General features: G+C 43.7%; 1 protein-coding gene across 1 annotated transcript; it reads left to right on the plus strand.

The window, feature by feature from the left end:
* Positions 1 to 915: 915 nt before the first annotated feature.
* On the plus strand, positions 916 to 18,972 carry rel (v-rel avian reticuloendotheliosis viral oncogene homolog). The gene is made up of 10 exons (XM_041884951.2): positions 916 to 1,016; positions 1,776 to 1,814; positions 2,721 to 2,860; positions 7,557 to 7,705; positions 8,240 to 8,331; positions 13,658 to 13,798; positions 14,633 to 14,737; positions 15,217 to 15,432; positions 15,594 to 15,737; positions 16,472 to 18,972. Exons 1-10 carry the CDS (start codon positions 1,010 to 1,012, stop codon positions 17,503 to 17,505), a joined length of 2,067 nt encoding a protein of 688 aa, XP_041740885.1. The 5' UTR covers positions 916 to 1,009; the 3' UTR covers positions 17,506 to 18,972.
* Positions 18,973 to 23,335: the final 4,363 nt, after the last annotated feature.

Here is a 23,335-nt window from a genome sequence, read left to right on the forward strand (position 1 = left end):
GTTTTTGCAACAACAAAAATATTATGAGCATAAAAAAAACACCAGAATCATTGAGAAAAACATTAGATGACAAAAGAGAATTACAATTATTTATCATTTGTCTTTTCATAACAGCGTTTTGTATTAGATTATCACAGGGTAAACACTGCCTACCCCTCACCAGAGTTCAACAGCAGGTGAGCCCAAACGTCAATGATACACAATGACCAATTACCTCAAAATTTCTCATAAAACGCATAATAAAAACTATGCGAGATGGTAGATTCAGCTAGTTTTACTCATGATGTGTGAATATGCTAAAATATAATATAAATGATTACATTAATATGAATACAATAGAAATGGGTCTTGCTGTTTCTTCTACTTCCTTGTTCTGTATGAGTTGGGAGATTCCCACCGAATTGTGGGCGTCCAATTTGTCGAGGGGATTACCCCAACTCAACATTGAGAATGCCGCTCAGGGGGCAGAAATGTTTACACCTAACCAAATTCTATTACTCTCGTGTAATATTCAATACATTATTGCTAGTCAACGTATAGGCTAAATCTCCGCAAGTGTAGACTAGCCTATTCTCAACGTAATCTGTGCATTTAATTCATTTGGGTGAATTCCCTTAGCCTATGTCATCTGGTGAGCCATTGATGGTGTGCTCTCACTGTTCTCCGTGCATCCCACACTGATCAAACGTTTGGGCCTACATAATGCCCCTTTAATTTAATGCTGTCCCAGGTTAACACGTAAATGCGACAGTTATGTGCTTTTCAGAGGAATAGCCAATTGATCTATCGATAAATGTGTTTTTAGCGCCCCCCTCCATATTTACACAGCAGCACATTCGTTCGCGCATCAGAGGCTGTGATATTCTGGGCGGAGACATCGGGGAATTCCCAGGCGACTCTCTCTCTCTCTCTCTCTCACACACACACACACAGCCACACACTCTCTCTCTCTCAGCTGGAGCTTCTCATTCAGACAACAACCCGTGATAAGGGTGTGCACACCAACAGCATGGATGGTAAATAACTACAGATATTATAATTATTATAATAATTATTATTATTATAAGGCGACTGCTAAAAATGGGTTTCAGCATGATTCTGTAACATCTTTAGGATACACATGTAATTATGATGTTCACAAGTTCAGATCCGTTCTTGTTTTGTTGGAAAATTATTATTTTAAGGTGTCTTAATTTGGTTCGTCTTTGACATAATAGAGATCTGAGAAGTATTTTTGTGAAAAATATGAAATTAAAAAAAGGATTTAATTGCTATGGTTTATGGGGTAAATGTTTAACATGTTTTTTGGACAGCATTGCTAACTGTAGCCTAACATATGCCAAGAATGACTAGTCTTAGAATCAACACTGATAACTGCTGAAATAACATTAAAGTGCTGTCTATTTGCGCCTGCTAGTTTTCTGGTTGGGTGTTAAAACTTTTCTTTAGAAACTTTTTCTTTAAAAACAAGCCAACACTTTGTAGACTCAATGATATAAAAGCACTTAGTTCCCATAGAATGATAATGGTCTATGTGATTCCTATAGCCTGCTGAAGTCTATACCAAGTCTATACAGGGTGTGCACGATATGTTAGGAGGAAGTGTTTGTTATTTACTGGACATTTGCCACTGGTAGCAAAACGTGTCTCATCTAATGGCCTGAGAAAAACGATTGTGAATATCTAGTTTGGTATAGATATCAGTCATTCATCATGTTTTCACATTCTTTAATTGATAACGTCATTCATTTGGGTACTCACTCTGTCTCCAACAGTACTTATGCCCTCGTTGATCGGGGACCATCCGAAAATCAGTAAGTACATACTGGAAAGAGAGAGTGTCAAATTGTTTACCTGCCTCCACATGTCGCAGATCATAAATGAGGGTTACTTTAAAATATCACTGTGTGTGTGTGTGTGTGTGTGTGTGTGTGTGTGTGTGTGTGTGTGTGTGTGTGTGTGTGTGTGTGCACGCGTGCTTGGGTGTGATGACGTTCCTCCCCATTCACTTCCTCAGTTGTTTTCTTGGCTTCTCAGAGACGGCAGTAATATTTTGTTAAGAGTATGTGAATGTGACTGACAGACAGATCAAGATTTAGCAGCAGGTGGTGGAGAGAAGGTGTGAGCTGGTAAGGTGGTTTGTAGGTAGCGTGATAATGTGAAAGGGTGAGACAGGGGTAGTGAGAGCGGGAGGCAAGTGTGTGTCAGCATACATCAGGTGTCATGAGGAAGAATTGTGTGTGCGTGTGTGTGTGTGTGTGTGTGTGTGTGTGTGTGTTTGTGTGTGTGGCTCTGGTTAGGTTTAGGTCAGGTTTACCAGAAGTCAATGTGTGGTTGACTGTCAATTAGGTCTCCATGTATTAACATACTGTACTGATCCTTGCTATATGACCCACGTTACAATTCCCACCAAGTGGGTTAACCCTTTTGGCGCGATGCCTTTGGGTGTTTGCCTTTCACACCAGTGACCTGGGTTAGGAACTCAATATTAGGAAGGTGTTCTTAATGTTTGGTATACTCAGTGTATAATAATAGTACTGTATATGCCATTTAACATACACTTTTATCCAAAGCCACTAACAGTCATGTGTGCATGCATTTTACATACGGGTGGTCCCGGGAATCTAACCCACTATCCTGGCCTTGCAAGTACCACGCTGTACCAACTGAGCTACAGAGGACCATCTCTAACCCTCTTCCCACTGTGTTGTGTTGTCCAGTGGCAGAGCCGAGTGTTCAGATCTTCGAGCAGCCCAAACAGAGGGGCATGCGCTTCAGGTACAAGTGTGAGGGGCGTTCTGCAGGCAGCATCCCTGGAGAGAGGAGCTCTGACAACAACAGGTCATACCCCACCTTGCAGGTAAGCCATAGGATAATAATAACATGCTATTTAGCTGACACGTTTATCCAAAGCGTCTTACAGTCGTGTGTGCATACATTTTACGTACGGGTGGTCCCGGGAATTGAACCCACTGTCCTGGAGTTCCAAGCGCCATGCTCTACCAACTGAGCTACAGGGGGACCACACAATACTTATCACACCACTGCAACCTATATACTTTAGTTATATACTACATAGTGTTGAGAGATTAACCGAGTATTCAGGGGGGTTTTCGGTTATTGTACAACTAATTGACCGACATCGGTTCAATTACTTGAATTCCATTTAGTCCAACGCGCCGTTTCTCTAGAGAGAAATCAAATCATTCAGGAGAGAAATCAAGTCAAGAACTATGTGGGACGCTGGGCTGAACAGAGTTGTAGTTATCATTAAGCAAATATTCAACCTAGTTCAGCACAGAAACTGCGTAATTACTATAATGTCCATAATCCATTGCGCCTGTTCTTTTCCAGCTCTGACACAGATGGATACACTTTTATGCCTGCTATAGGTTAGATACACACAGACCACATAGACCGCATGAGAGAGGAATGTACACAACACAAAGATGAGAGAGAGAGGGATAGAGTTCATGAAAGTATGCCTTATCTACTTTGCAGTGGTGTAAAGTACTTAAGTAAAACATCTTTAAAGTACTACTTAAGTAGTTTTTTTGGGGTATCTGTACTTTACTATTTATATTTTTGACAACGTTTACTTTTACTTCACTACATTCCTAAAGAAAATAATGTACTTTTTTACTCCATACATTTTCCCTGACACTCAAAAGTACTTGTTACGTTTTGAATGCTTAGCAGGACAGGAAAATGGTCCAATTCACGCACTTATCAAGAGAACACGTGGTCAGCCCTACTGCCTCTGGTCTGGTGGACTCACTAAACACAAATGCATCTTTTGTAAATGATGTTGTAGTGTGCCCCTGGCTATTCGTACATTTTTAAAACAAGAAAATGGTGCTGTCTGCTTTGCTTAATATAACACATTTGAAATGATTTAATCTTTTATTTTTTTATTTTTTAGACTTAAGTATATTTTAGCAATGATATTTACTTTTGATACTTGAGTATATTTAAAACCAAATACTTTTAGACTTTTACTCAAGTAGTATTTTACTGGGTGACTTTCACTTTTACTTGAGCCATTTTCTATTAAAGTATTTTTACTTTTACTCAAGTATGACCATTGGGTACTTTTTCCACCACTTCTACTTTGAAGAACTAGTCAAATGATTTTGTCAGACAGCTCTGCAGCATACTTAGGCAGGCTAGTCTAGCTAAGTAGGATGACTAAAGACAGTGCAGTATGGGGAGCACAGACATAATGTTGTCTGGCTGTCTGGCTGCTACAGCCTGAGCAGAGATGAGATGATGACTTTAATGAATGAAAAATAATAAAGTAATCAAATAAAACTAAGTAACATAGACAACTGAAATATATTATATTATTTCATAGTCATTTCCTATTTTTCTATTTGGACAGAGACAATGGAATATTTTCAATGTTTTGGCAATAGAATGTTCACTATTTTTGGCTTTGGATTTTCCATTAAAAAGCTCTGATCATTTTATTGTCATTACTTCAGAATGCATTTCATGTAAAAAAAAAAAAAAAGAAGAAAGAATCGAAACTGAAATCGAAAACCGTGATGATTTTTAAATAATCTAACCGAAACCGAACCGACTTCAAAAAGCAGTAATCGCTCAGCACTAATACTACAGTATATCCATCTCAGCACTAATACTACAGTATATCCATCTCAGCACTAATACTACAGTATATCCATCTCAGCACTAATACTACAGTATATCCATCTCAGCACTAATACTACAGTATATCCATCTCAGCACTAATACTACAGTATATCCATCTCAGCACTAATACTACAGTATATCCATCTCAGCACTAATACTACAGTATATCCATCTCAGCACTAATACTACAGTATATCCATCTCAGCACTAATACTACAGTATATCCATCTCAGCACTAATACTACAGTATATCCATCTCAGCACTAATACTACAGTATATCCATCTCAGCACTAATACTACAGTATATCCATCTCAGCACTAATACTACAGTATATCCATCTCAGCACTAATACTACAGTATATCCATCTCAGCACTAATACTACAGTATATCCATCTCAGCACTAATACTACAGTATATCCATCTCCGCACTAATACTACAGTATATCCATCTCCGCACTAATACTACAGTATATCCACCTCAACACTAATACTACAGTATATCCACATCAGCACTATTACTACAGTATATCCATCTCAGCACTAATACTACAGTATATCCATCTCAGCACTAATACTACAGTATATCCATCTCAACGCTAATACTACAGTATATCCATCTCAGCACTAATACTACAGTATATCCATCTCAGCACTAATACTACATTATATCCATCTCAGCACTAATACTACATTATATCCATCTCAGCACTAATACTACAGTATATCCATCTCAGCACTAATACTACAGTATATCCATCTCAGCACTAATACTACAGTATATCCATCTCAGCACTAATACTACAGTATATCCATCTCAGCACTAATACTACAGTATATCCATCTCAGCACTAATACTACAGTATATCCATCTCAGCACTAATACTACAGTATATCCATCTCAGCACTAATACTACATTATATCCATCTCAGCACTAATACTACAGTATATCCATCTCAGCACTAATACTACAGTATATCCATCTCAGCACTAATACTACAGTATATCCATCTCAGCACTAATACTACAGTATATCCATCTCCGCACTAATACTACAGTATATCCATCTCAGCACTAATACTACATTATATCCATCTCAGCACTAATACTACAGTATATCCATATCAGCACTAATACTACATTATATCCATCTTAGCAACCACAAGCATGTGTACAACACCTATTACACCTATCAAGTGTATAGTTGAGCATGTGTTCTATACCCATCCCACCTACTCTGCACAGGCAAGTATCAATCTACTGTACAGTTACAGTAGATCAGGGGTTTTCTAACCTTTCTTGCCCAGAGACCCCCACACAGGCAAACCGGCGACCCAGGGACCCCCATCATATGTTACTTCCCCAGAGTCAGATGAAAAGGAACAGCTAGCATGCTAACTGTTTCTGTAGACTTCCAGTCATTGCGCTAACGCTAGTAAGCATTGGCTCGTGAAACTACCTCCAACTTCCTTCATACTCGACGCAGAGACATACAAATTGTATCCTCAATGGTATTCTGTTGCAGCTAGCGATATTCATTAAATAATTATTTTTCACATAAAACAATCCCTCAAAATATTTTAGCCATATTTTTGTCCAAAGTAAATGGCAGACTCTCTGCAGTACCCCAGTTTGAAAGCTCCTGTAGTAGAGCACAGTTGGACACTTCTACCAGTGTCCACCGGACGGAATAAAATATACTATTTGAGTGTAAAGATGAGTGTATACCCTGAGGAGTGAATATAGCACCATATCCTAGTAACTAGTGTATCATAATACTAACCCTGAGGAGTGAATATAGCACCATATCCTAGTAACTAGTGTATCATAATACTAACCCTGAGGAGTGAATATAGCACCATATCCTAGTAACTAGTGTATCATAATACTAACCCTGAGGAGTGCAAATAGCACCATATCCTAGTAACTAGTGTATCATAATACTAACCCTGAGTAGTGCATATAGCACCATATCCTAGTAACTAGTGTATCATAATACTAACCCTGAGGAGTGCATATAGCACCATATCCTAGTCACTAGTGTATCATAATACTAACCCTGAGTAGTGCATATAGCACCATATCCTAGTAACTAGTGTATCATAATACTAACCCTGAGGAGTGCATATAGCACCATATCCTAGTAACTAGTGTATCATAATACTAACCCTGAGTAGTGCATATAGCACCATATCCTAGTAACTAGTGTATCATAATACTAACCCTGAGGAGTGCATATAGCACCATATCCTAGTAACTAGTGTATCATAATACTAACCCTGAGGAGTGCATATAGCACCATATCCTAGTAACTAGTGTATCATAATACTAACCCTGAGGAGTGCATATAGCACCATATCCTAGTAACTAGTGTATCATAATACTAACCCTGAGGAGTGAATACAGCACCATATCCTAGTAACTAGTGTATCTTCTCTTCTCTTCTCTTCTCTTCTCTTCACTTCACTTCACTTCTCTTCTCTTCTCTTCTCTTCTCTTCTCTTCTCTTCTCTTCTCTTCTCTTCTCTTCTCTTCTCTTCTCTTCTCTTCTCTTCTCTTCTCTTCTCCTCTCTTCTCCTCTCCTCTCTTCTCTTTTCCTCTCTTCTCCTCTCTTCTTCTCTCCTCTCTTCTGCTCTCTCCTCTTCTCCTCCCCTCTCTTTTCCTCTCCTCTCCTCTCTTCTCTTCTCTTCTCTTCTCTTCTCTTCTCTTCTCTTCTCTTCTCTTCTCTTCTCTTCTCTTCTCTTCTCTTCTCTTCTCTTCTCTTCTCTTCTCTTCTTGTGTATTTAGCCTTTATTTAACCCGGTAAGTAATTGAGAACACATTCTCTTTCACAATGACGACCTGAACGACCTCTCTTCACTTCCTTCTTCTCATTTCTACCCCTCCTCTCTTTCCCCATCAGATTATGAACTACTGTGGGAAGGGCAAAGTGCGCGTTTCCCTCGTAACCAAGAACGAGCCCTATAGGCCCCACCCCCATGACCTGGTGGGCAAGGACTGCAAGGAGGGATTCTACGAAGTTGAGTTTGGCCCAGAGCGCAAGGTCATCGCGTGAGTTACCCTTCTTCACTTTACCCCATCATCATCAATATCATCATCATCCACTTTAGTTATCTCACACACACTGTTACCATCATCACCATCATCATCACCATCATCATCATCACCATCATCCTCATTATAATAAACACAGTCAACACATCATCATTTTTTTCCACTTTTACACACTGTTACCATCATCACCATCACCATCATCATCACCACCATTATCACTGTCATTTGCATCACCACCCCCTTGTCAAGGGCAGAATCCTGTTGGAGGAATAGTTAGGTTCCCTACAAATGACAGTGAAACTATATCTGACCTACGTATCATTGTGGGAGTTCCTCCAGTTGTTATAGTGTGATCGCACGCACACACACTAGTCTGAATGGCCCCTCATTTGCAAAACCACAGTACTGAGGGAATTCCCCAGATAATATCACTTTGTCTATGTATCTGTGTAACCGCTTGGGTGATACATGGCGACCATTTTGTGCCCCCGGACCCTCAGTTTCTGACTTCCCTATGCTTCGTATCCACAGTTTCCAAAATCTGGGTATCCAGTGTGTGAGGAGGAGAGAGGTAAAGGACTCCATAGTGCAGAGGATGACCAAAGGGATCAACCCATTCAATGGTGAGTCTCTCTCTCTCTCTCTCTCTCTCTCTCTCTCTCTCTCTCTCTCTCTCTCTCTCTCTCTCTCTCTCTCTCTCTCTCTCTCTCTCTCTCTCTCTCTCTCTCTCTCTCGCTCTCTCTCTCTCTCTGAGTCACCCATTTCCCTCTTCTTCCTTTTTATTTGTTGCTCTCTCTCTTCCTCTCTCTCTCCCCATCCCCCTTTCACATTTACTCTCTGACATTTTAATTTGAGATTGACAAGTAGATACATATAAATTGGCTACAGCTGTCCTAACCACAACTAGACAGAGATAGAGAAAGATCTGTCCATTTCCTCATAGAAGTTCTATCCCTGGACTCAGACAAGAGTTAACCTACTTCCCCTTTTTGACAACACACAGTTGTGCAATTCGGTGTAGTGCTGGATGCCACGTGAGAGAGGGGAATGTGTGTGTGTGCACGTGTGTGGAAGGTGGGGGTGCGGGGGTGTAGTACACTGAGAGCCTGAGCTGATTTCAGCCTCTGAAAACATTGAAACCATGAAGTACATGAAGCCATGCAAGCCATTATAATGATTGGGCTGCTTCTGGTACTTCTGCTTTTGGGTGTTCCAAGTTGCTGAGGTCTTGATGCTGTTGTCATTATTATACCAGTGGTGTAAAGTACTTAAGTAAGAATATGAATGCATGTAGAAGATAATACTAGTAGTAGTAGTAGTAATATTATTAGTAATAGTAGTAATAGTAGTAGTAGTAGTAGTAGTAGTAGTAGTAGTATCAGTATCAGTAGCAGTAGCAGTAGCAGTAGTAGTAGTAGTAGTAGTAGTAGTAGTAGTAGTAGTAGTAGTAGTAGTAGTAGTAGTATCAGTAGTAGTAGTAATAGTAGTAGTAGTTGTAGTAGTAGTATCAGTAGTAGTAGTAGTATCAGTAGTAGTAGTAATAGTAGTAGTAGTAGTAGTAGTAGTAGTAGTAGTATCAGTAGTAGTAGTAGTAAAATATTTGATTTAATGTAAGGAGAGAATTGGACAGAAGAGGTATATAGTACAGGACTCTCCAACCCGGTTCCTGGAGCGCTACCCTCCTGTAACTAACCTGATTCAGCTTATCAACCAGCTAATTATTAGACTCAGGTGCTCTAGATTAGGGTTGGACAGAAAACCTACAGGAGGGTAGCTCTCCAGGAACATGGTTGGAGTTCAAACCTACAGGAGGGTAGCTCTCCAGGAACAGGGTTGGAGTTCAAACCTACAGGAGGGTTTATCTCCAGGAACAGGGTTGAAGAGACCTGATATAGGGACTTAACAGGCATCTCAGGCTCTGACTTGTCATACTCAATAGCAAATGAGGAAATCTGGTCACTGTTTGGCCGTGCAGAACTCGTGTGTTGATTAAAGGAAGTAGGAGACATTATTCATCGACGTGAATAACACACAGCAGTTCTGTTGCTAAATTTGTTCTGTTACACAGCTTCCTCTCAACTCCCCTCAACTGTTTTACCTCATCATGTCCGCTACTCTTTGTGGCTCGACGGTCTAAGCAAGATGGCGGTAACAACATGTGTAGCTAGACTGAGATTAAGGTTGGGATTGAGATTGTTCTTCTCAGATGTAGTGCCATGATTTGCCCTATTTACCTGGCCCTTATGGATCAGTTTGGAACAACTTTGTTGTGTGATTTCAAAAAAGAAATGCTGGGATGGAGACAGACAATAGGCTTTACAGACAACAGACTTGGCAGATGTCAATTTGGATGAACTTGATGAAACTGTGAGAAAACAAGGCCACCCTGGAGAGCAGGGTGTCAAACTCATTCCATGGAGGGCCTAGTGTCTGCATGGTTTTGGTTTTTCCTTTCAATTAAGACCTAGACAACCAGGTGAGGGGAGTTCCTTACTAATCAGTGACCTTAATTCATCAAGTACAAGGGAGTAGTGAAACCACACAGACACTCAGCCCTCTGTGGAATGAGTTTGACACCTGTGATGTAGAATAACTAGAGTTTCCAGTCCAGGTTGTTGTTTCCGTGGTGATGGTTGTTAGCGAGTTGTCGCGAAAATGGTCGGATGGCAAGGCAAGAGAAGAACATTTCACTTCTGCAGTGAAACCCAGCTGCTTCCTGTATAGGGAGAGATACACATACACACACACACACACACACACACACACACACACACACACACACACACACACACACACACACACACACAACAATCACACACACACACACACACACACACACACAAACAATCACACACACACACACAAACACAGACAAAGACACACACAAAGTCACACACACACACACACACACAAACAATCACACACACACACACACAAACACAGACAAAGACACACACAAAGTCACACACACACACACACAGCCCCCCCTTCCCCTCATGTATACAGACCACTAGGTCTGCTTCTACATGGGGCAATGGCTGACATCATTTTAATTATTTATGTTCGTTTTTTGTTCCTGTGAGCTCAATGCGCAGTTTCTCTAGAGATAAATGGTTGTAGGGAGTTGTAGTTTCCAACAGGCCAATATTCGACATAGTTTAGCACAGAAAACATGGTAATTAACTACAATGACCATAATCCATTGCGCGCCTACTTGTCCAGGCCGGTGTGGGGCAGACACGGAGAGGGAGAGAAGAGACAGAAGACGTGTGATAGAGAGGGACAGAGAGCAGTTGCTTCTCGAGGTATCTCTACCTGAAAATACATTATCTAAGTGATTGATAGTATTTAGCAGTCATAAAACAACTACTCAAATTGTGATTTAGTCAGACAGCATAGGCAGCAGCTCTATAGAGATGAGATGATGACTTGGAATGAAATAATAAAGTCATCAAATAAAACAAATGTAATATACACAACAACTGAAATATTTTATTAAAGTAAAGTAAATGATGGTTAATAAGTGATCAGCAGTAATGGACAGTCATTACACTCATGGGACTTGTATTACTTGTTTTATTCTGTGTTGTTACAGCATTCAACCCACATAATGCATTATTTATTTTCATCATTGAAATAGAAACCATGATTATTTTTTTTATAATCTAACCTGAACTGAACCGACCTCAAAAAGCACTAATCGCTCAGCAATAGTGTGTGTGTGTGTGTGTGTGTGTGTGTGTGTGTGTGTGTGTGTGTATGTACAGCTGCTAATACAGCTGATGTGACTCAGGGCCCCTAGGTTTCCCCTGACGAACACCTCTAGTAGATCAACATCAAATGGCTGCTGTCACTACACACAACATAGACAGGATGGGAGGAGGGTTGAGGAGTGGATTGGGAGGAGGGTTGAGGAGTTGATTGGGAGGAGGGTTGAGGAGTTGATTGGGAGGAGGGTTGAGCAGTGGATTGGGAGGAGGGTTGAGGAGTTGATTGGCAGGAGGGTTGAGGAGTTGATTGGGAGGAGGGTTGAGGAGTTGATTGGCAGGAGGGTTGAGGAGTTGATTGGGAGGAGGGTTGAGGAGTTGATTGGGAGGAGGGTTGAGCAGTTGATTGGGAGGAGGGTTGAGGAGTTGATTGGGAGGAGGGTTGAGCAGTGGATTTGAATGTGGTTTCTAGACAGCCAAAGAGAAGTGATGATTCATAAAGGGGGACGGAGATGCTGTTAGTGGTGAGGTACCCACAGCAAGGAGATTCAGCACATGCCTCCCCCGTCTCACTCCCCCTCCTCCTCTCACCCTTTCACATTCTCAACCCTCTATCCTCCTCCTGCTTAACCTCTCTTGATCTGTGGCCGTCTCTCTCTCTCTCTCTCTCACACACACACACACACACACACACACACACACACACACACACACACACACACACACACACACACACACACACACACACACACATACCTGCCTCCCCTCTGCCTCACCCTCTCTCACCCTTCCTCATTCTCACAGTACCACCTAACCAACCCAGCTCCTAACCCAGACCTCTCTAGATGTCTGTCTGCCTGCCTGCCTGCCTGCCTGCCTGCCTGCCTTCCTGTCTGCCTGTCTGTCTGTCTGTCTGTCTGTCTGTTTATGGCTGTTTGTGAGTGTCTGGCTGGTTGGCACACACAACCAAGTGCGAGCACGTCTCTTTCCCTCACACTATTAGAAGTGTTCATCTCTGCCACCCACTCACCTTGCCTGTTGGACTTCAAGTCAACATACACAGTTTAATGCATACAGTAGTGGACCCTACCTCCTTGCTCTCTCTGGTCATTGTGGTTTTACCAGGGCTGCTGGCTACGTCAATTATTCTCTCTCTCCCCCTCTCTAACCCCCTCCCTCACTCCCCTCTTCCTCCTTCCCTCTCTCTTTCGAGACAGAAGTCGTCAATGGTGCCCTGACAGTCTCGTTTCTGAAGTCTGCGTTACACACACCTACACACAGACACACTTACACACACACACACTTATACACACACTGATATTTCCACCTGCGGTGACATCACTAGGCATCACAATGGTGATGCTGTAGGAGGGATAGCCTCTAGATGAAGAGAGAGAGAGAGAGAGAGAGAGAGAGAGAGAGAGAGAGAGAGAGAGAGAGAGAGAGAGAGAGAGAGAGAGAGAGAGAGAGCGAGAGAGAGAGAGAGCGAAAGGCAGAAAGAAAGAGCGAAAGCGTGGGCTGATGTGAAACATGGTCATGTACGTGTGTATGGGGGTGTGACACTTTTGGGCTGCCAAAACCGTTAATGCATGTGTATATGTGTGTGTGGGGGGAGACCTATATCAGTGTGTGGGTGAGTAGGTCTAAGAGTCTGTGGATTGTATCTGTGACGTTTCTATCCACCCTAACTAAGCCCTGGCTGTGTGTGAGGCCGGGGGAACCTCCCACGTGCCCCATGTCAGAGCCCAAACACTCTGCTACTATGGGCTATAGAGAAGGCGTTAAGGGGTAGACGTCTTGTAAGACATGCTCTAACACACTACTACATCCTCTCTCTGTCTCTCTCTCGCGCTCTCTCTCTCTCTCTCTCTCTCTCACTCTCTCTCACTCTCTCTCTCTCTCTCTCTCTCTGTTTCATGCCCTACCCCTCTCTCTTAGATCAACCCAGTTTCCCTTTCCTTCTCTGTCTATCGTATTTTTACTTTTTGAAAAGAGATGATGTTTCACTTTCCTATTGTGGCCAATAGTGTTTCAACTACGTGGAAACTACTAGCCTACTTACTACTCATGTATTCAACCACTGAACAAGGTCATGTCATCTCACAAATGTGTGTGTGTGTGTGTGTGTGTGTGTGTGTGTGTGTGTGTGTGTGTGTGTGTGTGTGTGTGTGCGTGCGTGCATATTTACTTGACATTTGATTGATTGATTGATTGATTGACTGATTGATGTGTATCCCTGCAGTGCCACGGGAGCAGTTGTTGCAGACAGAAGAATATGACCTGAACGTGGTGCGTCTGTGTCTCCAGGTGTTCCTACAGGACGACAGCGGACAATACACCCGCGCCCTCAACCCAATTGTCACAAACCCCATCTACGACAACAGTGAGTATAGCTAGGCTAACACTAGCTAGCCTAGACAGTGAATAGCCAGGCTAACACTAGCACAAACCCCATCTACGACAACAGTGAGTATATCTATGCTAATGATAGCTAGCTTAAAGCACTCCATATACAATAACAGTGAATAGCCAGGCTAATGCTAGCACCAACCCTAGCCAGGCTAATGCTCGCTAGCACCACCCCCATCTACAACAACTGTGAGTATACAGTAGCTAGGCTAACCCTAGCTTGCTTACAGACCTCTGTATACATTAACAGTGAGCACTGTAGCCAGGCTAACACTAACTAGGACTAACCCTAGCCAGGCTAATGCTAGCTAGCACCAACCTCATCTCAGACAACAGTGAGTAGAAGCAAGAGTGACTACTACGCTAATGCAATCTTATGAAGTTAGAAGAGAACCTTTCTGTCTAAGAGGTTTTGAGGACGACCTGGCTACATTCTCTGTCTGACATTGCACCCCTCTGTTTATAGAGAAAGAGGAAGCAAGCAGACCACAAACTCAACATTAACATGAATGTTTTAAACAGCACCGTTGCCATGGTTCACTTCCTCATATGAAAGCATGCATGTGATTCTCTATCAGGTTAGAGAGTACTCCAAAATAACTTGATGCCCCTGTTGACTGGCCCTAGTGCTCTAGTGTTAAACTGCCTTACTGAAACAGTTTTTTATATCTGACAAGAGTGTAGGGTTAAAAAGATTTCACTCACAATAAACAAACATGGCATGCTTGCGCACACACGTGCGCACGCGCACACACACACACACCTTGTAACCTTTGCCATCTCCTCTCCTGTAACCTTTGACACAAAGGGGCTCCGAACACGGCTGAGCTGCGTATCTGTCGGGTCAACAGGAACAGTGGCTGTGTGAGGGGAGGAGACGAGATCTTTCTGCTGTGTGATAAAGTCCAGAAAGGTACATTATGTCCACAGATTGAAAATATGTATTCTCACCTTCCCTACCATGGATTACAATGAACTGCTATATGTGTCTCTTTTCATTCATCCATCCATTCATCCATCCATTCATCCATCCATCCATCCATCCATCATCCATCCATCCATCCATCCATCCATCCATCCATCCATTCATCATCCATCCATTCATTCATTCATCCATCCATCCATCCATCCATCAATCCATCCATCCATCCATTCAACCATCCATCCATCCATCCATCCATCCATCCATCCATTCATTCATTCATTCATTCATTCATTCATTAATTCATCCATCCATCCATCCATCCATCCATCCATCCATCCATCCATCCATCCATCCATCCATCCATCCATCCATTCACTTCCTTAGTCATAGTCCTTGTCTCTCCTCTCATATTCACTCACTCCTTCATTTCCCCATCCCCCATCCCTCCATCCCCTGCTCCTCTCCAGATGACATTGAGGTGCGTTTCTTTTGTCCTGGCTGGGAGGCTAAAGGCTCTTTCTCCCAGGCTGACGTTCACCGCCAGGTGGCCATCGTCTTTAAGAGCCCGCCCTACTACGACACGTCCATCACCGGCCCGGTCACCGTTCACATGCAGTTACGACGTCCCACCGACCAGGAAGTCAGCGAGCCCATGGAGTTCAGATATCTACCCGACGACAAGGGTGAGGAGGCCATATTATTTGTATATTTATTGTCTCCCTGATGTAATAATAGTTTATTCATTCGTGTTGACTGCTCTGTTCATCAGGAACATACCATATGAATGTTGGTTTGCACTGGCAGACACTTTAATATAATATATGTGTGTGTGTGTTGTCTACAGATCCCTATGGTTGCCAGGAGAAGAAGAGGAGAAGAGAGCACCTGATGAAAGCCTTACCTGGGTTCTTACCATCAGGTGGAATGAATCCGATGAACAGACTGAAGGCAGTACCACACAGTCCCATGGCCCAGGCCATGAGAAAAGGTAAGAGAACACACCACCACCTAACCAAGCCCAACCTAGACCCAGACACTGACCCTCTTATCTGAAACCACCTGGTACCGCTCTTTATCTGTGGTTGTCTGTCTGTCTGTGGCTGTCTGTGGCTCGCACGCACGCACACACTCACACACTCACACACACACACTCACACACACACACACACACACACACATAAAATCTCCCACTGAAATAAACGCACAAAAGTCATGATATTAATGGAACTTTATTTAGCAACCTGGTCTCAGAGCAAAACGTACGAAATGCCACTCCATTTAGGATGATATGTTACTTTACTTTAGGTTACATTACATTGGCCTACCAATGTAATAGCGGTCGTACAATATAATACGAATTGTAGGATGTATAGTATCCTACACCTTGATCGCATTTGACCCGTTTAGTATGATATATTACATTCGACTAGTTTAGTATGATATGCTACGTTCGACTAGTTTAGTATGATATGGTTCGTTTCCCACGGGTGGTCAGTATGAAAAAAAAAAAAAAAAACTAAAAAACATGTATGTATTCACTAACTGTAAGTCGCTCTGGATAAGAGCGTCTGCTAAATGACTAAAATGTAAATGTAAATAGAGAGGCACGGATTTTAGTAAGATATTCTAAGTTTTGCTCTGAGACCAGGCTGTATTTAAGCCTTGAGTAGATGTACTTCTAAATACACAACAACGCTAATCTCCAAACCTCCTCTTTGCCAGACCTCAACATGTACATGAAACCCCCCTCTGCTGCTATGATGCGCCAAACCCCTCCTGCCATGTACAACCAACATTACCAACAACAGAGCCCTCAGCAGCACACAATGATGACATCACCCAACCAGGTGTCCATCAACCAGGTGTGGCCCCACCCCAACCCGACGTTGTCCCTGGATACCATCAGAATTAACCCCTCGAGCACCGGTAGTAGCCAGGTTAACGGTATGCAGCGACAGCAGGTGAACCACTGTGTTACCTCTGGGTACCTTCATGGAGGGGAGAGCAGCGGTGGTGGAGGTGGTGGTGGTAGAGACAGCCTGCCCCAACTCACCATGGGGGACCTGCAGTGTCTGGGTCTGGAGTCCAATCTCCAGGGTCCTTCGGCCAGCCAAGCCCACCCCGGTGGGCCTGACCTCCAGCACCACCAGCAGCACCACCACCACCACCACCAACAGCACCACCACCAGCAGCTCCACCAGAGGAAAGAGTCATCCTGCTCCCAGGGCATGGGGAGCCAGGAAGGGCAGATCCAGGGGAGTCAGACCCAGACCCTGGGCCTCCAGGCAGCCTGGCACAGCTACAGCCCTCAGCCCCCAGCCCAGGGCACTTTGAACGGGACTGGAAGTGGTGGCGGAGCGGGGTCCCTGGGGTTGAGCTTCCTCCTGGATAGCGTGGAGAGTGATGAGATCATCCAGGGCCTGGTGGGAGGAGGGGGCCCTCAGACCACCTTCCAGCTGAAGCAGGAGCCCCTAACTGGGGGACAGGAGGGCCAGATGACCGCCTCTTGTTCCTTCTCCACCTCGGACGGCCAGCAGCAGCAGCAGTCGTACGCCAACCTCCTCCCCCGGCCTATGAGTAACAGCAACGGCATCGCCATGGAGACCGCAAGGCATGAAAGCACCAATAGCAACTCCAACAACATCCAGGCCCTCAAGAACTTACAGAACCCCTTCACCCCAGCCAATGGAATGGGGCAAGACGGTGTCCATTTCGACTCCTTGGCTTCCTGGGCCTTTTTCACTCCACCGCAGTGACTCGGCACATTCTCAGGCTGTGGAAAATGCCTTGGGAAGTCTCAGTGATAGAGCGAGTGCTTAGTCATTTTGTCTGTGTGAGAATGTGGTCAGAACTTGTGAACAGATATAGAGATATTTTCAGGGCTAGGTAACTCAACTGGCTATATGAATATGATATAAATATACTAATTATATCACTCATTCACTCTCAGAGTTAGATGGGTTGAGTTCACTGCCAACAGAAGTAATCAATGCTTTGTGGTTTTAACATGATGAATTTGCTTTAGAGGACAAGGGGGATAAAGGTTAACATAGACAGGTGATGTTATGATGTTTTTTGTCAACACTTTACTTGAAGTGGGCTTTTATAATGGCCTTACTAATGCATACAGCTGTAAGAATGGCGTTACACCTCTCATGACATGACCCCAAATCATGTTGTTAAGTTAAAAAGAATACAAGATTAAAATTGTCCACACCGTTCAAACCAATGAGGGTTCGGAACTTTAAAGCCAATTATCTCAGAATGATATTTTTTTCAGATAGAACCTTTTAGCTATAAGGTCCCTATTCAAGTGTTTACTGTTCCATGCTCCATAACAGTGTTATGTTGTAGTGTGAGGCTGATCATAAAAAAACTGTCATGACCTGTTACGTCAGCTGTTATGTGTTATAACAGCATTATAGAGGTATTATGACAAGTCCACTTTGGGTAAAGTGTTCTGTGTACTGTACATATACAATAAAGCCAGTTGAGAGTTTAGCATGTTCAATCTCTACAAATGCTATAGCTCTGAAGAGTGGCGAGGTACTTAGATTCCCTCAGAGGAAGATTCTGGGAGTGTCCAGTCAAGTCACTGTTGGAATACTTCAGAGATGCATCCTTGTTTCCTTGTTTCCTTGTTTCCTTGACCTATCCTATCACTCACCGAGCTATAAGTGATAGTTTAGCTGAAAGCAACGTGACCGCCTTTTATTACTTCCACCAATCCAACCAATTCAGATGAATGGTTACTTCAGTTGAGGTAGGAAGGAAGGATGCATTTCTAAAGAATTAGAACAGGATCAGTGTTAGGTAGCACTGTGATATCCCCAGGTAATGGCTATGCCATATTAATAATCACATGTGCTATCTATCCCAGAGTTCTCAGGGCATTGTGATGTGGACAAGACAGTGGAACATTCCAAATGGCACCCTATTCCCTAGTGCACTATAAGGGCTCTGGTCAAAAGTACTGCACTGTATAGGGAATAGGGTGCCATTTGGGATGCTGACCGTGGTTCCACATCAAATGCATCAGTTACTTTTCATGTCATAATTTACCCAAATACCGTATATATGGTTTATAAATGTTTGATGGGTTTTGTCTTAAAAAGTTGTGTTGTTATTTCCATGAACAACATTTTGTACGCTGATGATGTTTCTGTGGTATTTTCCTAAATGTTTTATGCAAGTAATTCTTAATAAATCTATATTTTATTCCAGACAAGTGTGCAATTGATTGTATCGAATGGGAAACAACGTACTTAGCACTCATTTCCAGTGGACAAAATAATCAGTATTTCATATTTGCCATAATCTCTGAAACTAAAATCTCACATAATTGTGTCAGACGACAGATTATATTTGCCATTATTCTGTAACTGTTCATTACATCTGAGCCTGATGATTTGAAGCGCAACTTCTCCTTTGATCTAAGATATGAAATATGAAAGATCATTACAGGGGAGCCCCTGCTGTAAGAATGTTTACAAGATCTTCTACCAATAGCAAGATTTGTCCTCCTGAGCCTGTCCTTGTTTGACACAGGTCCTTTTTGGAGGCCAGACAGCCGCTCCTGTAGCACTGCTGTAGTTTTATTCATGCTCACTTTTTTTTTTTTGCCTCAAAGTTGCCTATTGCATGATTTACCGAAAACCAGTGTTCACCATTCCTGTCTTTGGATGGGGCAATAGTCATCTGTGGTGATGCAATGCTGGATGTTTTGGTAAATGGCCACAGTGTTTTTAACCACCCCACTTTCCAAATTTCCAGTCATGCTTGTTAAAACACTTTCAGTTTATTTATTGGTGAGTGTGTCCCAAATGGCACCCTATTCCCTATGTAGTGCACTACTTTAGACCAAATGGCACCCTATTCCCTATGTAGTGCACTACTTTAGACCAAATGGCACCCTATTCCCTATGTAGTGCACTACTTTAGACCAAATGGCACCCTATTCCCTATGTAGTGCACTACTTTAGACCAAATGGCACCCTATTCCCTATGTAGTGCACTACTTTAGACCAAATGGCACCCTATTCCCTATGTAGTGCACTACTTTTGTCCAGGGCCCATAGGGTTGAAGCCTCGTTGGGCTCTGGTCAAAAGTAGTGATGGAAAAAGTATTCAAGTCAAATCCAATCACATTTTATTGGTCACATACACGTGTTTAGCAGATGTTATTACTGGTGTAGCGAAATGCTTGTGTATACTTGAGTAAAAGTAAAGATGCCTTAATAGAAAAGGACTCAAGTAAAAGTGAAAGTCACCCAGTAAAATACTACTTGAGTAAAAGTCTAAAAGTATTTGGTTTTAAATATACTTAAGTATCAAACGTACTGTAAATGTAATTGGTAAAATATACTTGCAAACCATACGGCACGATTTTTTTAAATATTTTTTTACGATAGCCAGAGGCACACTCCAACACTCAGAGATAATTTACAAATGAAGTATTTTGTGTTGAGTGAGTCCGCCAGATCAGAGGCAGTAGGGATGACCAGGAATTTTTGCTTGATAAGTGTGCAAATAGGATCATTTTCCTGTCCTGCTAAGCATTCAAAATGTAATGAGTACTTTTGGGTGTCAGGGAAAATGTATGGAGTAAAAAGTACATTATTTTCTTTAGGAATAAGTAAAAGTAAAAGTTGTCAAAAATATAAATAGTAAATTAAAGTACAGGTACCCCAAAAAACTACTTAAGTAGTACTTTAAAGTATTTTACTTAAGTACTTTGCACCACTGATAGGGAATAGGGTGCCATTTGCGACACAACCTTGTTCATGATGTCACTGTATGGCTTCCACATTGTGGTTGAGGGTTGATTCAGACTTAGGCATAGAGCTTCCTCTATTCTGGTAGCTAATATTGAGGACTAATCACAAAACAGTTCTGAAAGATTTTGTGTTTTGTTTTTATTAGATATGACTGTACATGACCTTTCGAAGACACAGGGATCAGAACATTCATTTAACATATAATTTTACAGTTCTTGTTGTAATCGATCATAAGTCAGAACCCCTGTCTATGTGATAAGTGGCTATGCTATTTCCCGCTAACAAACAGATGAAATAGGAACTTTATCTTAAACTATAACATCCACTTATAAATCAATCCATTATTGCCTAACTAATGTGACTGGAAGGTACATCGAGGAACACAATTTCAAAAATGAGGCACCGTGATCTAATGTAATAGCTCAACATAAATCTTTACCATAATGCTTTCTGTTAAACACTGTTGCCGAAATCTTACCCTAGCCTCAGTTCCCTAATGTGATTCTGTCGTCGTTACAGTTGCCATCCACAGTTTTTATGCGAGTAAAGTCATACTTTATTTGTAAAAAAAAACAAACAAAAAACATGACAGCTGTGATGAAGTTTAAGTACAATTTTATAAATGCCAACAGATAATTTGTTCGTTTGACATGGTGGGATCTTTTTGTGTAGGTAAAATGTATTATGCGGTAAATGGCGGTGGAAAGGTCTTTAGGCGCAAATATTGATATAATAACCATCATATCGAAGTGAACTTGGAGTCATGTGGTGACATGGTGCCCCACTACCACTCGGGAAACCATGCAGTTTAAATTAGACTACATATTAAATACATTATGATGAACTTCACAGGGTGGTGGAAGGGCACGGTATGAGCTTGATGCTCCTTTTCCAATAAATGTTGAGGTTCTTATTCTGGTGACATGATGATCAATGCTTGACTGACATTTAGACAAATAAAAACATTCTTGCTCTTATCCATAATCTCTTCATGTAGACTAGCCTACCGCAGAGCCCACCCTGGCTAGAGCACACATGACAAAGTAGGCAGAAGCACATTTGCTTTTTAACGCAGCCGTTTTTGTAACAAAACTATCCATAGAGTTGAAAATGTGATGGAAACACATTGAACATTTGATTTTTATTCTGTACATGAAAACTTAAGTGGAAAAACTACATTTTGTGTGCAAAGTAGTCCGTTTGGTGGAAATAATATTTTTGAATATTTGAAAGAAAATCTGTCGCCAATTGGATGAAAACCTAGCTAGTGTCACAAAAGGTTTCATTTTGTAGGGCCTAGAGTGATGATTCAAACATCAAGACTGTGATGATGTCACCACAAAGTTGTGTTCTTTCCCTAGTGTGAATAGCACCTCCCTCCCTCCCCCACCCCTTCCCCTGAGGAGAGGTTGAGTCGGGTCAGGTCAGCACCTCCCTCCCTCCCCCACCCCTTCCCCTGAGGAGAGGTTGAGTCGGGTCAGGTCAGCACCTCCCTCCCTCCCCCACCCCTTCCCCTGAGGAGAGGTTGAGTCGGGTCAGGTCAGCACCTCCCTCCCTCCCCCACCCCTTCCCCTGAGGAGAGGTTGAGTCGGGTCAGGTCAGCACCTCCCTCCCTCCCCCACCCCTTCCCCTGAGGAGAGGTTGAGTCGGGTCAGGTCAGCACACACCTCCCTCCCCCACCCCTTCCCCTGAGGAGAGGTTGAGTCGGGTCAGGTCAGCACACACCTCCCTCCCCCACCCCTTCCCCTGAGGAGAGGTTGAGTCGGGTCAGGTCAGGTCAGCACCTCCCTCCCTCCCCCACCCCTTCCCCTGAGGAGAGGTTGAGTCAGGTCAGGTCAGGTCAGCACCTCCCTCCCTCCCCCACCCCCTTCCCCTGAGGAGAGGTTGAGTCGGGTCAGGTCAGGTCAGCACCTCCCTCCCTCCCCCACCCCTTCCCCTGAGGAGAGGTTGAGTCGGGTCAGGTCAGCACCTCCCTCCCTCCCCCACCCCCTTCCCCTGAGGAGAGGTTGAGTCGGGTCAGGTCAGGTCAGCACCTCCCTCCCTCCCCCCACCCCTTCCCCTGAGGAGAGGTTGAGTCGGGTCAGGTCAGGTCAGCACCTCCCTCCCTCCCCCACCCCTTCCCCTGAGGAGAGGTTGAGTCGGGTCAGGTCAGGTCAGCACCTCCCTCCCTCCCCCCACCCCTTCCCCTGAGGAGAGGTTGAGTCGGGTCAGGTCAGGTCAGCACCTCCCTCCCTCCCCCACCCCTTCCCCTGAGGAGAGGTTGAGTCGGGTCAGGTCAGGTCAGCACCTCCCTCCCTCCCCCCCCCCCTTCCCCTGAGGAGAGGTTGAGTCGGGTCAGGTCAGGTCAGCACCTCCCTCCCTCCCCCACCCCTTCCCCTGAGGAGAGGTTGAGTCGGGTCAGGTCAGGTCAGCACCTCCCTCCCTCCCCCACCCCTTCCCCTGAGGAGAGGTTGAGTCGGGTCAGGTCAGGTCAGCACCTCCCTCCCTCCCCCACCCCCTTCCCCTGAGGAGAGGTTGAGTCGGGTCAGGTCAGGTCAGCACCTCCCTCCCTCCCCCACCCCTTCCCCTGAGGAGAGGTTGAGTCGGGTCAGGTCAGGTCAGCACCTCCCTCCCTCCCCCACCCCTTCCCCTGAGGAGAGGTTGAGTCGGGTCAGGTCAGGTCAGCACCTCCCTCCCTCCCCCACCCCTTCCCCTGAGGAGAGGTTGAGTCGGGTCAGGTCAGGTCAGCACCTCCCTCCCCCACCCCTTCCCCTGAGGAGAGGTTGAGTCAGGTCAGGTCAGGTCAGCACCTCCCTCCCTCCCCCACCCC

This window comes from Coregonus clupeaformis, chromosome 1, assembly GCF_020615455.1.
Source record: "Coregonus clupeaformis isolate EN_2021a chromosome 1, ASM2061545v1, whole genome shotgun sequence".
Lineage (NCBI taxonomy): Eukaryota > Metazoa > Chordata > Actinopteri > Salmoniformes > Salmonidae > Coregonus > Coregonus clupeaformis.

Bases quoted from the DNA above. Each gene is read 5' to 3' on its own strand.
- rel (XM_041884951.2), top strand. The intron at 13,799-14,632 runs GTGAGTATAGCT...TTTGACACAAAG, and splicing joins AAACCCCATCTACGACAACA to GGGCTCCGAACACGGCTGAG. The intron at 15,433-15,593 runs GTGAGGAGGCCA...TGTTGTCTACAG, and splicing joins ATATCTACCCGACGACAAGG to ATCCCTATGGTTGCCAGGAG.